Here is an 18,368-nt window from a genome sequence, read left to right on the forward strand (position 1 = left end):
GTGTGTGTGTGTGTGTGTGTGTGTGTGTGTGTGTGTGTGTGTGTGTGTGTGTGTGTGTGTGTGTGTGTGTGTGTGTGTGTGTGTGTGTGTGTGTGCATTGGGTTATGAGAGTTAGGAGGGTATGTAAACTGGGGCTGAGCCACATGTACATTTCCCAAAGGCGTCTTAAAGTCTCAGCAGAACCAGAAGGGAAGGGGGTGAGTAGATGTTTGGCAGGGACCTAACACCCGTCCCACCCAACATGAGGAGGCAACATGTTCCTTAATTGGAGAAAAAAAACATTAGGTGTGTGAAAGGTAGGGTAACAGTCATCAGAGGGGAATGAGGGGGAAAACCCACCTGGAGATGAAGAGAGGGGGCGAGAGAGAGCGAGCAACAGAGAGAGAGAAATGTGATACTTGTAGACATATTCACTTAAGAAGGGAGAATGAGACGGGGTGTGGTGGGGGTGTCGATGCACTTGAGATGGGAGTTCCCCTTAAAGGGGTAATCCGCAATTGCTACATCCATTATTGTACTTGTAAATTCACGATATGTACCCATTGATTCTTGAAGAATATAACTTAGAAATGCCTCAGGTGCTTAGTTAACTGTCTTACCCCATCAGAACCCAAAATATAAGGTTGTTTTACTCCAATGTTAGTGTACATTTACTTTGTTTACAAACACTGTATATAGGCCCGAAACATGACTAAAACTATCATTTGGATATCATGGACGGTCAGTTCTTGCACCCATAGCTCTGTCTATGAATTTGAGATCCAGCCCCATCCCTCAGCTTTTTACCAAAACAGGGGTGGGGAAACGCTTTGTTATTGTTTCTACTGCTGATTGCCTCTTTAAATATGTCAGGAGCTCAAAGTTAATGCTTATCAACATTCCCATCTTTATGTGGAGAGGGGGGATAAAGAGGTGAGAGCGGAGATAGAGAGAGAGAGAGAGAGAGCGCGAGAGAGAGAGATAGCAGGATAGACGAAAGCTCAATAAAGATCAAAGCCAAGCAACACTAGTAGGATCATGACTTTACTGGATTAAATTACCGTGGTGTTACAGTAGCATTATAATGTGCTATTTCTACACAGAGGCGTAATCGTCCATTGCTTTGATGGTATTAAGTTTCCCCAAGTGCTAAACTGGGGCTATGGGTTTGGATAGGGGGATGGGGGTGAGGGGGGCTAGACAAGAAAGAAGGGGCGAAGCAAGAAGCGCAGGGCTAAACCTGGTCTCTGGTTCCCTTAAAATGCTTAGAGAGAGAGAGAGAATGAGAGAGAATTAMAAAGTGGAGATGGTGAAAGGGAGCTGTACTCACGGCAGCCTTTCTCGTCGCTCTTGTCGAAGCAGTCGGGCAGTCCGTCACACTGCCACCCGCCTGGGACACACTTCCCGTCCCCACACATGAAGTTCCCTGGGATGTTACACTCGGTGGTGAAGTTGTTCCCCGGAAGGAGCTGGCTCTCTGTGGGAGAGGAGGAGAGAGGGAGGAGGAAAGGAGAAAATGGAGGAGAGGGGTGGAGGGGAGAGGAGAGGATGAGGATGGTGAGGATGAGGAAGGAGGATGGGAAAGATGAGGAAAAGGAAGATGAGGAGGAAGAGGGAGATATTGTACAATCTGAGAACTTGAACGGTAGAAGGATATTGCATTCAAAAGATAATAATCTCACAGTCAAAAGGCAGGCTATTATTATCTCCAAATGGAAAATATTAAAGGCATTCCTATATCAGTATCCAGGCAGGTCATAAAAACAGAGGATAGCATCATGAATACCAATATGAAAGTATGAAAGGGTCATAATGGTGATAACAGTCAGTCTCTGAGTCAGTCTACTGCTGGCTAATATAAAGAAGGGCAGATAAGGACACACACATCAAGCACACACACACACACACACATTTTCCCTCTGATTTCCCTATCGCTAAATACGACAAAACGACAAATGATGCGTGCATCATTGCATAGTGAAGATTCCTTTCTAGATTCCTATGTAGACTATGACCCATTTGCCTTAGAAGGCAATATGGGTATGTATGGCATCAAGTACATTTGCAAAGCTCTTCCATTGTATGATCCATTGATCCACAAGCAGAGCAGCAGAGAAGCATAGTGGCCTGTGGGCAATTCCACAATAACGGTAACAGACACTCAGATTGCCAAACAGTATGCCAAACAAAAAACATTGATTTTAAAGTTTAACAAACCATACAACTCTATGCACAATGACTACTTTTAACAATTTACACAGAACATAACACATTTACTGGAAGAACTGTGCAGATGCAAAGTTTGGTAACAGAATTACGGTAAAATCTCCCTCAGATTTTTGTGTCCACGCTTTCCAAAAACTCTGTTAGATCTCTGCTCCAAATTAAGAGTTAAAGATGTCTGCAGGAAGAATGAGGGTGAAGTGGATTTACACCCGGTGATGGAATTGCGGTAACAGAATTTCATCATGGGTCCCTGATCTGTACTACACAGAAATGCATAATTTTGGATATGAATGTCATTTTCTTTAAATAGGTACAGAAAGGTATAAATATGCAATATCCTTCTTTGCATATTTAGTTATTATTCTACACACTAGCTATTCTTTTAATAAGATCTGCCCCCAAACAAGACCAAATTTGGTTGGTCCGGTCTGGGCCAAATCTAAACCAATCATAGACATCAACGTACAGCACAGTAGAGTACAATAGAGTACAGTACAGTAAAGTGTTGTACAATACAGTAGAGTTCAGTACATTCTAGTGTACTCAACTCTAGTGTGCTCTACTGTGTAGTGTACTCTACTTTACCTTAATGTACTGTACTGAACTATACTCTACATTTATTTTATTTGGTAACGGAATTGAGTTTTAACCACTTAATAAACAAAAATGCATAACAGTAAAAACACTAACTAATTGATAGGTCTACCTTTAAATCTTACTTCTGGGAACTTCCATTATCCTCCCTCCTCATGACGGAGAGAAATTAGAAAATATCTTAAAGATATGTGTTTTTTTGGTAATGGAATTTGAACTGAGAGAAGGCAGAAAAATGTATCCGAAACTAAATATAAGTGTTGATATTAGTTAGCATGGGTCTTTACTTCAACATTCTTATGTTTTCATACGTTTCTCATACCTTTTTAGACTTTTCTGGTAGATGTTTTCTAAGACCCCTTTTCCATCTCTCTGACCAGAAATCAAAGCCTTTGCTTAATCCTAATTTTTAGGATGGACAATTGTTGGAAAATGTACACACTACCAGTCCAAAGTTTAAGAACAAACCTACTCATTCAAGTGTTTTCTTTATTTTTACAATTTTCTACATTGTAGAATAATAGTGAAGACATCAAAACTAGGAAATAACATATATGGAATCATGTAGAAACCAAAAAAGTGTTAAACAAATCAAAATATATTTTTTCAAATAGCCACCCTTTGCCTTGATGACAGCTTTGCACACTCTTGGCATTCTCTCAACCAGCTTTCCCAACATTAGTTAAGGAGTTCCCACATATGCAGAGCATTTGCTGGCAGCTTTTCCTTCCTTCTGCAGTCCGACTCATCCCAAATCATCTCAATTGGGTTGAGGTCAAGGGGGTTGTGGAGGCCAGGTCATCTGATGCAGCACTCCATCATATTCCATATACGTTTTTTTCATAGTTTTGATGTCTTCAGTATTATTATACAATGTAGAAAATAGTAAAAATAACAAAAAATCCTTGAGTAGATGTGAATGAGAAGGTGTTCTAAAACTATTGACCGGTAGTGTATAAGCACTGTACCTTAATTTCAAAGGAATATAGACTCTTAGCTTTCATTTGACAGCCATTTTAACATGATCCTAAGAATATCACATGTTGCTGCTCATGAGTCTTTTACATGGAAATGACCCTGTCTGATCTTTAATAAGTGGGATAGGGCTGAACTTGTTGATGCACTCCAGCAATATATACCTAATACCTAATACCTAATAATCCCCAGTTTACAATTGGCTCATTCATCCCCCTCCTCTCCTCTGTAACTATTCCCCAGGTTGTTGCTGCAAATGAGAACGTGTTCTCAGTCAACTTACCTGGTAAAATAACGGATAAATAAAAATAAATAAATAAATAGACTAATGAGTTAGAATGTAAAACATGTGCTGCTGGGCTGGCTGGCTGGGCTCTGACACTGTGGTGGGGAAGGACACACTTAAGTGATAATGCCCGAGGAGCCGGTGTTTGGAGGATATACAGTTGAAGTCGGAAGTTTACATACACTTAGGTTGGAGTCATTAAAACTCGTTTTTCAACCACTCCACAAATGTCTTGTTAACAAACTAGAGTTTTGACAAGTTGGTTAGGACATCTACTTTGTGCATGACACAAGTAAATTTTCCAACAATTGCTTACAGACAGATTATTTAACTTATTTCAAATTATCACAATTCCAGCGGGTCAGAAGTTCACATACACTAAGTTGACTGTGCCTTTAAAAAGATTGGGAAATTCCAGAAAATGATGTCATGGCTTTAGAAGGTTCTGATAGGCTAATTGACATAATTTGAGTCAATTGAAGGTGTACGTGTGGATGTATTTCAAGGCCTACCTTCAAACTCTGTGTCTCTTTGCTTGACTTCATGGGACAATCTTAAGAAATCAGCCAAGACCTCAGAAAGAAATTGTAGACATCCACAAATCTGGTTCATCCTTGGGAGCAATTTCAAAACACCTGAAGGTACCACATTCATCTGTACAAACAATAATACGCATGTATAAACACCATGGGACCACGCAGCCGTCCTACCGCTCAGGAAGGAGACGCGTTCTGTCTCCTAGAGATGAACGTACTTTGGTTGCGAAAAGTGCAAATCAATCCCAGAACACCAAAGGACCTTGTGAAGACGCTGGAGGAAACAGGTACAAAAGTATCTATATCCACAGGAAAACGAGTCCTATATCGACATAACCTGACAAGCCGCTCAGCAAGGAAGACGCCACTGCTCCAAAACCTTCATAAAAAAGCCAGACTACAGTTTGCAACTGCACATGGGGACAAAGATCAAACTTATTGGAGAAATGTTCAAGGGTCTGATGAAACAAAAATAGAACTGTTTGGCCATCGTTATGTTTGGAGTTAAAAGGGGGAGGCTTGCAAGCCAAATAACACCATCCCAACCGTGAAGCACGGGGGTAGCAGCATCATGTAGTGGGGGTGCTTTTCTGCAGAAGGGACTGGTGCTCTTCACAAAATACATGGCATCATGAGGATGGAAAATGATGTGGATATATTGAAGCAACATCTCAAGACATCAGTCAGGAAGTTAAAGCTTGGTCGCAAATGCGTCTTCCAAATGGGCAATGACCCCATGCATACTTCCAAAGTTGTGGCAAAATGGCTTAAGGACAACAAAGTAAAGGTATTGGAGTGGCCATCACAAAGCCCTGACCTCAATCCCAAATAGAAAATTTGTGGGCAGAACTCAAAAACTGTGTGCGAGCAAGGAGCCCTACAAACCTGACTCAGTTACACCAGCTCTGTCAGGAGGAATGGGCCAAAATTCACCCAACTTATTGTGGGAAGCTTGTGGAAGGCTACCCGAAATGTTTGACCCAAGTTAAACAATTTAAAGGCAATGCTACCAAATACTAATTGAGTGTATGTAAACTTCTGACCCACTGGGAATGTGATGAAAGAAATAAAAGCTGAAATAAATAATTCTCTACTATTATTCTGACATTTCACATTCTTAAAATAAAGTGGTGATCCTAACTGACCTAAAACACAGAATTTTTACTTGGATTAAATGTCAGGAATTAGGAAAAACTGAGTCTAAATGTATTTGGCTAAGGTGTATGTAAACCTCCGACTTCAACTGTATTGTCACGGATGTTGTTAGGCCCGTACCAATATATCCTCCAAACACTGGCGTCGAGGGTATTATCACTTTTATACAACGGTTTACCAACATATTCAAATAATTATTTACATATTTTCATTAAAAACTTTATTTGGAGGAATGTATAAATACTTTTTCATCCTTCCACAAGATATAGTCCCGACACACATCTAGGGTAGTTCATTCTATCGGTTTGGTTGCTAGAGACACGACCCAGTCATTCAGCCTTTTGTTCTGTATCTATGGACGCGACCCAGTCATTCGTTCTAAATGTTCCATTGCCATAATGGCTGGCAACGTTCTTATCCTTTGCTTGCTTGTTAGCCAACTACAGCTAACTTACAGTCATGTCAAAAAGTGCAGCCAGAATAACAGCACAGTAGCTGCAATTGCATTTGTTTAAGGTGTTTCTAGTGACATTTATTTGGATACATCCATAACATTGAGCTAATGAGGCACGATTTCACCTGGCATAGAACATGTGCTCACTCGTCAGGACACTGTTGAAAGGAGCTAGCCAACAACACAGCTAACACAATCACTTCAAACTGAAGKTGGAAAGACTGCAAACAAGCTGCACTTCGTTTAATTTGACCTTTTTCAATTGACATTTCTTTGTATATATCCATAACAATGATGCCAGCTGATTCATGATTTCGACTGGCTGAGAAACGCTGCCTGTCTTTCTCGTCCCAACTTCCGACATGTTCATTACTATGGGACAGCTGGAGATCGAATTTGAATACTGAAACAATTTTGCAAATGTCGGAGACAACCAGCAAGGTTTAAACAACTCTCCACTGTTGAAAACTAAATGTTAGTCTAAAGTAAATGTGTGATCATTTGTAGATGCTTTTTATAGAGGAGATAAAGTTTATAAATCGCTTGGCTGGGCTGATGAGACAGTGGATTGCGCAGTCAGATGGAACAGAGTAAATAGTCATTTTAACATCATAGATTTAGCCAGTGGAAACTTGTGGCATAGACACCGGCTGGAATGCGGTTTAAACCAATCAGCAMTCAGGATTAGACCCACCCATAGTATAATAACAAACAACACTACTCTATAGTCATCCAGATTATAACTTAAGGACACCAAGGCACAGGATGTGTCCCAGATAGCACCCTATTCCCAATACTGTACAGTGCACTACTTTCGACCAGGGCCCAGAGGTCTCTGGTCAAAAGTAGTGTGCTAAATAGGGATCATTTGGGACGCATCCACAGTTTCACTCGGCAACCCAACCTGTACCAAACTAAGGGAGGAATACAAAGTTGTAAGAGTCCAATTTATAAATAGGCCTGTATTATAATCAGTGGTGTAAAGTACATAAGTACAAATACTTGAAAATACTACATAAGTAGTACTTAATATTTACATTTTTGAGAACTTTTACTTCAATTAATTTCTAATAATGTCATTTTTACACCATACATTTTCCGACACCCAAAAGTACTTGTTACATTTTGAATGATTAGCAGGACAGGAAAATGGTCTAATTCACACAATTATCAAGAAAACATCTCTGGTCATCCCTACTGCCTCTGATCTGGCGGACTCACTAAACACATACTTTGTTTGTAAATTATGTCTGAGTGTTGGAGTGTGCCCCTGGCTATCCGTTAGTACATTTTAAAAATAATTTTAAAAATGATGCCATCTGGTGTGCTTAATATAAGGCATTTGAAATGTTTAATACTTTTACTTTTGATACTAAGTATATTTTAGCAATTACATTTACTTTTGTTACTTAAGTATATTTAATGCAACATACTTATAGACTTTCACTCAAGTAATATTTTACTGGGTGACTTGCACTTTTACTTGAGCCATTATCTATTAAAGTATATTTACTTTTACTCAAGTATGACAATTGGGTACCTTTTCCACCACTGAATATAACTAAGGTTGACAAACTGGATTTAGTAAGAAGATTGTGAGCTGTGTTAGAAAGTTGCTGCCTGTAGTGACTATGCTTTTGTCGTTGTTATTGAGGTGCAACAGGCCCAGTATTTTAAACATGTTGTATTATTAATTAACTGGTAACAGAATCAAAATGTTTTCCTCTATTTTCATCAGCACACAGAAACAGTGAAAACATCAACCCACGTGTTCTGGAGGGCAGAACACACTGTTCGCACTTTGTTTCATTAGACTATATGTGAGTACATCATCAAACACACCTACACAGACACCCAGAAAACCTGCTAGGCAAGAACCTCGCTGTACACCTGTGTTTTTTCCCCTGACCATCTGATCCAAAAAATAACTCCTGGTCCAACAGAGCTAAAGAGTCCTGTCTACTTGTTATACATCTCTTCAGATCCAGCCACTCCCAGTGCTACATCTGAGTGATTGACAGCTGGTATGAGTCATAAAGGCATTACAGCTGTATGAGAAATGCTTCATCATCACCCTGGCCATTTCACACTTGAGGTTCTGGAAATGTCTATATAACATCCCTCTCCTCACCCTCTCAGAGGGTGTGATGCAAGATACTCTTTGTTTCTTTCAATTAAAATGAGAGAGGGATCGAGGGAGAGAGGGACAGGGAGATAGGAAAGCTGTTGCTAGGTCAGGCTTTTATATGTAGCATACTAATTGCTATTTCTCTGCTTGGCAGTAGAACGTGCCAGCGAGTTTTGTGGGATGGCTACACTGGGTTGTTTCTAACAGCTCGAGAACAGAAATCCACATTGGTGCACATGCACACAACATGCATAAAGACTTGAGGGAACTAGGCTGTTTGACAAGAGGCAATGGGTTCATGTGGAGGCGGCTCTGCGACGTCTTGTGTGTGTGTTGTGTGTGTGTGTGTGTCTGTGTGTGTGTGTGTGTGTGGTGTGTGGTGTGTGTTGTGTGTGTGTGTGGTGTGTGTGTGTGTGTGTGGTGTGTGTGGTGGGTGTGTGTGTGTGTGTGTGTAGCTTATCACTAGTGATTTGCTACAGGCTGCTCCACGGCCTGGTACTGTTACAGCAAACCCCAGCAGCACTCCTGACACTTCTTAGATTGGCACTAGCACTACACAAGGATATGACCTACACTCAGACACCACATACGCACACATGCAGGCACAATACACAACACACAACAGCCGTTGATCCTAGCCTACGTGTACCTGGGCTGTATCAATCTATAACCTCAATCTATAACCCGACATTAAAGTGGCCTCTTTGACCAGCAGGTTAACATATCTCCCGCCATTGATCCTGGATGGAGGAAGAGGTGAGAAATAGATTGGAATGGCGTTAGAAAATTCTTGAGGGGATTTTAGCAAAGGGTGTATACAATGTACTGTACACTGATGTTAGCATGACACACACTGTCTGTGAGCAAGAGCACTCCCTCCCATGGTTACTGCAGACAATGGTCCACAACATAGCTACACGTCGTGTCACACACACACCCCAATTGAGAAAATACAGACAAAGTAACATTTTCAAGACTCCAAATCTAATGAAAAGCAGAAGGGATTTTTGTGTTTGACGAAAGTAAGAATAAATTAGGGGATGGATCATTATTGGACAGCTCATAAATAAGCCTGGCTTTTTATGGCTAGATGCAGGAACTTGTTTTCCAATTACACACTGATTTTAATGGGCTGGCTGTATCAGGACTTCTTGAAGCACAGAGGGTGGTGGAGGGAAATTGGAGCCCTATGTGTGTGTGCGTGCGTGCATGTCTTTGTGTGTGTGTGTGTGTGTGTGTGTGTGTGTGTGTGTGTGTGTGTGTGTGTGTGGTGTGTGTTGTGTGTGTGTGTGGTGTGTGTGTGTGTGTGTGTGTGAATATGTGTGATATGTTGAAAGGTGGTGCAGTGACGCCTCATGAGAGAAGGACAGGATTCTCATTCCTCTTCCTTAGACTCAACGGAGCGAATCACAAATGAGCCAACAACCTTTGGCCTGGTCAATTAAAGACACCACAAACAGAGAGGCTGCAACACACAATTAACACACAACTCAAGGATCTCAGCCACCTCGCTACCATCTAGTAAGGCAGAGACAGTACAGGTTCATCAAAGCTGATAAACAGCTTCTATCTCCAGGCCATGAAACTGTTAAAAAGTCCCCACTAGCCAGCCTCCGCCCAGTACCCTGCACTGAACCTAAGTCACAGTCACCTTGTCACAGGAAGGCCAAAAAGATCATCAAGGACATCCTAGCCAGCTACCCTGCCAATATTCTACCCTGCAACTTAGAGACTGCTGCCCTATGTACATAGAGTTATTGAACACTGGGCACTTTAATAATGTTTACATACTGTTTTACCCACTTTAAATGTATATACTGTAACTACTGATGTACACACGTTTTCTATTCACATAATGTCCATAAATCAAATGAAAAGTATTGGTCACATACACATATTTAGCAGATGTTACTGCGGGTGTTACTGCGGGTGTAGCYTAATGCTTGTGTTCCTAGCTCCAACAGTGCAGTAGTATCTAACAATTGAAAACAATACACACAAATCTAAAAGTAAAAGAATGGAATTAATAAATATATAAATATTAGGACGAGCAATGTCGGAGTGGCATTGACTAAAATACAGTAGAATAGAATACAGTATATCCATATGAAATGAGTAAAGCAGTATGTAAACATTACTAAAGTGACCAGTGTTCCATTATTAAAATGACCAGTGATTCCATGTCTATGTACATGGGGCAGCAGCCTCTAGGGTTTAGGGTTGAGTAACCGGGTGGTAGCCGGCTAGTGATGGCTATTTAACAGTCTGATGGCCTTGAATATTAGAAGCTGTTTTCAGTCTCGGCCCCAGCTTTGATGCACCTGTAATGACCTCGCCTTCTGGATGGTAGCGGGGTGAACAGGCCGTGGCTAGAGTGGTTGATGTCCTTGATGATCTTTTTGGCCTTCCTGTGACATTGGGTGCTGTAGGTGTCCTGGAGGGCAGGCAATGTGCTCCCAGTGATGCATTGGACAGACCGCACCACCCTCTGGAGAGCCCTGCAGTTGCGGGTGGTGCAGTTGCCATACCAGGTGGTGATACAGCCAGACAAGATCCTCTCAATTGTGCATCTGTAAAATTTTGTGAGGGTCTTAGGGGCTAAGCCGAATTTCTTCAGCCTCCTGAGGTTAAAGAGGCGCTGTTGCTCCATCTACACCACACTGTCTGTGTGGGTGGACCATTTTAGATTGTTGGCGATGTGTACGCTGAGGAACTTGAAGCTTTCTACCTGAAGTACACGATCAGCTCCTTCATTTTGTTGACGTTGAGGGAGATGTTATTTTCCTGGCACCATCCGGCCAGGGCCCTCACCTCCTCCCTGTAGGCTGTCTCATCATTGTTGGTAATCAGGCCTACTACTGTTGTGTCATCAGCAAACTTGATGATTGAGTTGGAGGCGTGTGTGCCCACACAGTCATGGCTGAACAGGGAGTACAAGAGGGGGCTGAGCACGCACCCTTGTGGGGCCCCTGTGTTGAGGATCAGAAGAAGTGAAGGTGTTGTTTCCTACCACCTGGGGGCAGCCCGTCAGGAAGTCCAGGACCCAGTTGCACAGAGCAGGGTTCAGACCCAGGGCCCCAAGCTTAATGATGAGCTTGGAGGGCACTATGGTTTTGAAGGCTGAGCTGTAGTCAAGGAACAGTATTCTTATAATTGGTATTCCTTTTGTCCGATTGGGATAGCGCAGTGTGAAGGTGATTGCATCGTCTGTGGATCTATTGGGGCGGTATGCAAATTGAAGTGGGACTCTAGAGTGTCAGGTTAGGTCGAGGTGAGGAGCTCTTCACGATGACAGAAGTGAGTGCTACAGGGGGAAAGTCATTGAGTTCAGTTACCTTTGCTTTCTCAGGTACAGGAACAATGGTGGACATCTTGAAGCAAGTGGGGACAGCCGACTGGGATAGGAAGAGATTGAATATGTCCGTAAACACTCCAGCCAGCTGGTCTGCGTCAGGAGCGGGCCGCGTCGGTGCCACTGTGTTATCCTCAAAGTGGGTGAAGAAGGTGTTTAGCTTGTTCAGGAGCAAGACGTCGGTGTCTGTGACGTGGCTGGTTTTCCCTTTGTAATTCGTGATTGTCTGTAGACCCTGTCACATACAGTTGAAGTCGGAAGTTTACATACACTTAGGTTGGAGTCAAATAAAGTGGTGATCCTAACTGACATAAGACAAGGTTTATGTTAACTTCCGACTTCAACTGTATGTATATATATATACACTGCTCAAAAAAATAAAGGGAACACTTAAACAACACAATGTAACTCCAAGTCAATCACACTTCTGTGAAATCAAACTGTCCACTTAGGAAGCAACACTGATTGACAATACATTTCACATGCTGTTGTGCAAATGGAATAGACAAAAGGTGGAAATTATAGGCAATTAGCAAGACACCCCCAATAAAGGAGTGGTTCTGCAAGGCCACTTCTCAGTTCCTATGCTTCCTGGCTGATGTTTTGGTCACTTTTGAATGCTGGCGGTGCTTTCACTCTAGTGGTAGCATGAGACGGAGTCTACAACCCACACAAGTGGTTCAGGTAGTGCAGCTCATCCAGGATGGCACATCAATGCGAGCTGTGGCAAGAAGGTTTGCTGTGTCTGTCAGCGTAGTGTCCAGAGCATGGAGGCGCTACCAGGAGACAGGCCAGTACATCAGGAGACGTGGAGGAGGCCTTCTGGTGTCCTTTGACAGCTCTTTGGTCTTGGCCATAGTGGAGTTTGGAGTGTGACTGTTTGAGGTTGTGGACAGGTGTCTTTTATACTGATAACAAGTTCAAACAGGTGCCATTAATACAGGTAACGAGTGGAGGACAGAGGAGCCTCTTAAAGAAGAAGTTACAGGTCTGTGAGAGCCAGAAATCTGGCTTGTTTGTAGGTGACCAAATACTTATTTTCCACCATAATTTGCAAATAAATTCATTAAAATCCTACAATGTGATTTTCTGGATTTGTTTTTCTCATTTTGTCTGTCATAGTTGAAGTGTACCTATGATGAAAATTACAGGCCTCTCTCATCTTTTTAAGTGGGAGAACTTGCACAATTGGTGGCTGACTAAATACTTTTTTGCCCCACTGTATGTCTTGAGATATTGCTTCAATATATCCACATAATTTTTCATCATCATGATGCCATCTATTTTGTGATCATGATGCCATCTATTTTGTGAAGTGCACCAGTCCCTCCTGCAGCAAAGCACCCCCACAACATGATGCTGCCACCCCCGTGCTTCACGGTTGGGATGGTGTTCTTCGGCTTGCAAGCCCCCCTTTTTCCTCCAAACATAACGATGGTCATTATGGCCAACAGTTCTATTTTTGTTTCATCAGGCCAGAGGACATTTCTCCAAAAAGTACAATCTTTGTCCCCATGTGCAGTTGCAGTCTGGCTTTTTTTATGGCGGTTTTGGAGCAGTGGCTTCTTCCTTGCTGAGTGGCTTGTCAGGTTATGTCGATATAGGACTCGTTTTCCTGTGGATATAGATACTTTTGTACCTGTGACCTCCAGCATATTCACAAGGTCCTTTGCTGCTGTTCTGGGATTGATTTGCACTTTTCGCAACCAAAGTACGTTCATCTCTAGAAGACAGAACGCGTCTCCTTCCTGAGCGGTAGGACAGCTGCGTGGTCCCATGGTGTTTATACTTGCGTATTATTGTTTGTACAGATGAACGTGGTACCTTCAGGTGTTTGGAAATTGCTCCCAAGGATGAACCAGACTTGTGGAGGTCTACAATTTCTTTCTGAGGTCTMGGATGATTTCTTTTGATTTTCCCATGATGCCAAGCAAAGAGGCACTGAGTTTGAAGGTAAGCCTTGAAATACATCCACAGGTACACCTCCAATTGACTCAAATGATGTCACCAATTAACTCAAATGAATTATGGAATTTTCCAAGCTGTTTAAAGTCACAGTCAACTTAGTGTATGTAAACTTCTGACCCGCTGGAATACAGTAAATTATAAGTGAAATAATCTGTCTATAAAAAAATTGTTGGAAAATGTACTTTTGTCATGCACAAAGTAGATGTCCTAACCYACTTGCCAAAACTKTAGTTTTTTAAAAATAAATGTGTGGAGTGGTTGAAAAGCGAGTTTTATGACTCCAACCTAAGTGTATGGAAACTTCCGACTTCAACTGTATATATATATATATATATATATATATATATATTCCGTACTCTGACTTTGCTCGTTCTGATGCGTTCTGACACAGTGATGCGTGAGCTATGTGCCCAGTGTTCCCTGCCCTCTGTACAGACCAATAACAACCCAGGAGAGAGGGATGACTAGGGAGGAAGAAAGGAGCTGAGGAGGAAGAAAGAGAAGGTTAGGGGAGGAGGAAAAGATGAGAGGGATGAATAGAGAGTTGTGCATCAGTCAGCCCTCTTTTGATGTGACCTTGGCGTCTCCAGCCAAGACGCCCTGATGTCTCTATTTACACACGCACGCCCAACCACGCACGCTGCCATGCCCACACACAGCAATGTACAGGAGCCTGTATAGCAGAAGCTCTCTCACTAGAGGTGGGATAATGGCAGCTCTGCTTCTACCTGCTAAGCAACTTTGCAGTATTTTGTTTTTTGGTTATTTCTTTCATCTTTAGCCCAGAAGTTTTTTGTGTTATTACACACAGCTGTTTAGAACTTGTGGATATCAGAGTGATGGTAACTCACCCGCATTACGAACACGAATACGACTTTACCAAATTGGATCGTTTGTTCGCACCCCCCAGGGCAATTTAACTTATCCCAGAGGCTGCTCCTAGACGCCGTCGGCTGAGAAGAGGTATTCGGAGTGGACTTCTAGTCCGACTCAGGACGCGGACACACCATCCACCGCTTCAGAGTCTATGGACAATAAAGTAGACGAGCTCAGGGCGAGGATCTCCTTCCAGAGAGACATCAGGGACTGTAACATACTCTGTTTCACAGAATCATGGCTCTCTCCGGATATACTGTCCCCATTCATACAGCCAGCTGGGTTCTCAGTACACCGCGCAGACAGAAATAAAGAACACTCCGGGAAGATGAAGGGCAGTGGTGATTGTTTCATGATTAACCACTCATGATTGTGATAACGTAGAGAAACTCAAGTCCTTTTGTTCACCCGACCTAGAATACCCTACAATCAAATGTCGACATTATTACCTACCTCGGTTATAGTCACAGCCGTGTATATTCCCCCTCAAGCCGATACCACGACGGCCCTCAAGGAACTACACTGGACTTTATGCAAACTGGAAACCACATATCCTGTGGCCGCCTTTATTGTAGCTGGGGATATTAACAAAGCAAATTTGAGGAACACGCTACCGAAGTTCTATCAACACATTGACTGTAGTACTCGAGCTGGGAAAACACTCGCCCACTGCTAGTCTCTCTTCCGGGATGCCTACAAGGCCCTCCCCCGCACTCCATTCGGCAAATCAGATCACAACTTAATTTTGCTCCTCCCTTCCTATAGGCAGAAACTCAAACAGGAAGTGCCCATGCTAAGGTCTATTCAACGCTGGTCTGACCAATCGGAATCCATGCTCCAAGATTGCTTTGATCACGCAGACTGGTTATATGTTCCGGGTAGCCTCGGAGAATAACAATACATGAACGGACATGGTGACTGAGTTGATCAGGATGTTGTTCCCACTGTGACWATTAACTTCTTCACTACCGTCACACCTGCCCAACATCCGGTGAAATTGCAGAGCGCCAAATTCAAAATACAGAAATACTCATAATAAACACTCATAAAATATACAAGTGTTATACATTGGCTTAAAGATTAACTTATTGTTAATCCAGTCACTGTGTCAGATTTTAAAAAGGCTTTACGGCGAAAGCATACCATGCGATTGTAAGCGCCCTGCTTACAAAAGCATACAAACATTTTCCAGCCAAGTAGAGGAGTCACAAAAGTCCAAAATAGCGATAAAAATAATAACATATGGTTGCATATGGTTGCACTAACAAGACTCCCTGTTACACAATAAATGTTAGTTTTGTTCGATAAAGACCCTCTTTATGTCCCAAAAGCTCTGTTTTGTTGGCGCGTTTTGTTCAGTAATCCACTGGCTCCAAAACATGCAGACGAATACATCCTAATAATACCGGTAAAGTTCGTCGAAACATGTCAAACGATGTTTATAATTAATCCTTAGGTTGTCTATTGTCTAAATAATCAATAATATTTGAAATGGACAATAGCGTTTTCAATAGAAAGGAAAATCAACGAACGGCGGTTTTTGCCTGCCATATCAGTTCTGTTATACTCACAGACATCAGTCCTGTTATACTCACAGACATTATTTTAACGGTTTTAGAAACTTCAGAGTGTTTTCTATCCAATACTACCATGCATATGCATATCCTAGCTTCTGGGCCTGAGTAACAGGTAGTTTACTTTGGGCACGTTTGTCATACAAACTTCAAAATACTGTCCCCTACCCAAGAGGTTAAAACTTACCAAAACCCGAAACCGTGGATAGATGGCAGCATTACAGCTAAACTGAAAGCACAAACCACCTCATTTAACCATGGCAATACAAACAGTGTAGTTATTTCCCCCGTAAGGCAATCAAACAGGCAAAACATCAGTACAGAGACAAAGTGGAGTCGCAATTCAACGGCTCAGACACGAAACGTATGTGCCAAGGTCTACAGACAATCACGGATTACAAAGGGAAAACAAGCCATGTCATGGACACTGACATCTTGCTCCCAGACAAACTTAACACCTACGGTATATTTATATATTTCTTAATTCCATTATTTTACTTTTAGATTTGTGTGTGTTGTTGTGATTTGTTAGATATTACTCCACTGTTGGAGTGAGTAACACAAGTATTTCGCAACACCCGAATAACATCTGCTAAATATGTGTATGTGACCAATAAAACTTGATTTGATAACACACAGAATATTAGCACAGTTAGCCAGGCCAAATCCCACTACGTAGTAGACTAGATTTTTCTTTTGAGCCCTCCTGACTCAACTACAACAGAATATCACAAGGCAGCAACAGCACAACACATCTGTTATCTTACTATTGTACATGTCTACCAAGATCTTGAAATTCTGGTTATAAACACCAATCAAAAAACTGCTCTTGTTCAGTCACATTAAAAAATATGCAGAAGGAAGACCCTACAAAGGCCTTTTCCATTGGAGTGTAGATTGATTAAAGGAGGCTTGCATAAAACAGGGAAATGCGCACACAGCTTTCTCCAGAGAAATGTATCCAATAAACAAATACGTCTGGAACCCCGCCCTAACCCCCAGGACACATGCACTACACCCTGAGTAGTAAACAAGTCGCTCCACATGGGTCTGGGCTCTAGGATAAGTGTACTAACAAAACGTATGCAGGGTTGTTCCACCTCATAAAGCACCCACCATCTCAGATTGTTCTGAAATTGTTTCTGTAGTTAGTAACAGATACAATTAGCATTCCTGAAGCATTATTTTGTTGAAATATAATTTAATCTCTCATTTAAAATTCTAGGATTCAGATAACATTCAATAAATATAGTACCCAACATTCGATTTGGCCCAAACTTCCTACCAACAAGTAAGACACAAATGGATCCCCAAAAATGTTCCAAAGCCACCCACGGACCCCCCACCTCACATGCTAATCCAATCTAAACAACCAGTATACAGTATTGGTTCTCTGAGTTTGACAAGAGGTATGACGCTTTGGCTTGGAGTATTGCTTCTCCATACTATATAATGTATTCCCTGTGAATCTAGTTTTCCCCTGTTGAGAAAAATGTGTCATTAAGTCACTTGCATTATTTACCATAAAGAAGTGCGGWAGTACCATGTAATGACCACTAGATAGGAAGAGGTTTGGTCCAAATCGGATGTTGAGTACCATATTTATTGAATATTATCTGAATCCTATAAATGAAAATGGCCAATTTGGGTGCAATCAATTTCTCCAAGAAATACAATTTCAACAAAATTATGTTTCAGGAATGCCCGTCATTCCTGTTTTTAACTACATAAACGATTTCAGAACAATCTGAGATGTTGAGTGTCATGGCTTGCTGAAATGACATGAAGCGGCTCTGCAGTCTATTGTGCCCAAAACAGTTGGTGCCACACGCTCTTTTCTCTTGTTGTTGGAAAATAAAAAAGGCGCCTGAAAAACAATAAAGTGCACATTAACAGCGTCCCAGCTAACTGAGCTAAACGACTACCGCCCCGTAGCACTCACTTCCGTCATCATGAAGTGCTTTGAGAGACTAGTCAAGGACCATATCACCTCCACCCTACCTGACACCCTAGACCAACTCCAATTTGCTTACCGACCCAATAGGTCCACAGGACGATCGGCACTTGCAATCGGCACAGCTGGCATCATCTGCCCTAACACTCAGTGTCGGACTAGGCAGGAAGTACTTCAAGGTGTGGGGAGAGATGCCCTGGATTTCTGTTTGGCCACAGGGGGCGGGGGTCGAGGAGGACCCAGGGTCTCCGAGTTTGATGACCGAGCTTACTAGCTGCAGGGTTTACATTTAACACCATAGTACCCTCCAA

General features: G+C 42.1%; 1 protein-coding gene across 2 annotated transcripts in view; it reads right to left on the reverse strand.

The window, feature by feature from the left end:
- Positions 1-18,368, reverse strand: part of LOC111952554 (low-density lipoprotein receptor class A domain-containing protein 3) — a 113,871-nt gene that overhangs the window by 59,746 nt on the left and 35,757 nt on the right. For both annotated transcript variants that reach the window (XM_023971363.3, XM_023971362.3), the window contains exon 2: positions 1,310-1,456. In XM_023971363.3, the coding sequence (XP_023827131.1) occupies positions 1,310-1,456 (147 nt within the window). The remainder of the gene's footprint in view (positions 1-1,309; positions 1,457-18,368) is intronic.

Source organism: Salvelinus sp. IW2-2015, linkage group LG26, assembly GCF_002910315.2.
Source record: "Salvelinus sp. IW2-2015 linkage group LG26, ASM291031v2, whole genome shotgun sequence".
Lineage (NCBI taxonomy): Eukaryota > Metazoa > Chordata > Actinopteri > Salmoniformes > Salmonidae > Salvelinus > Salvelinus sp. IW2-2015.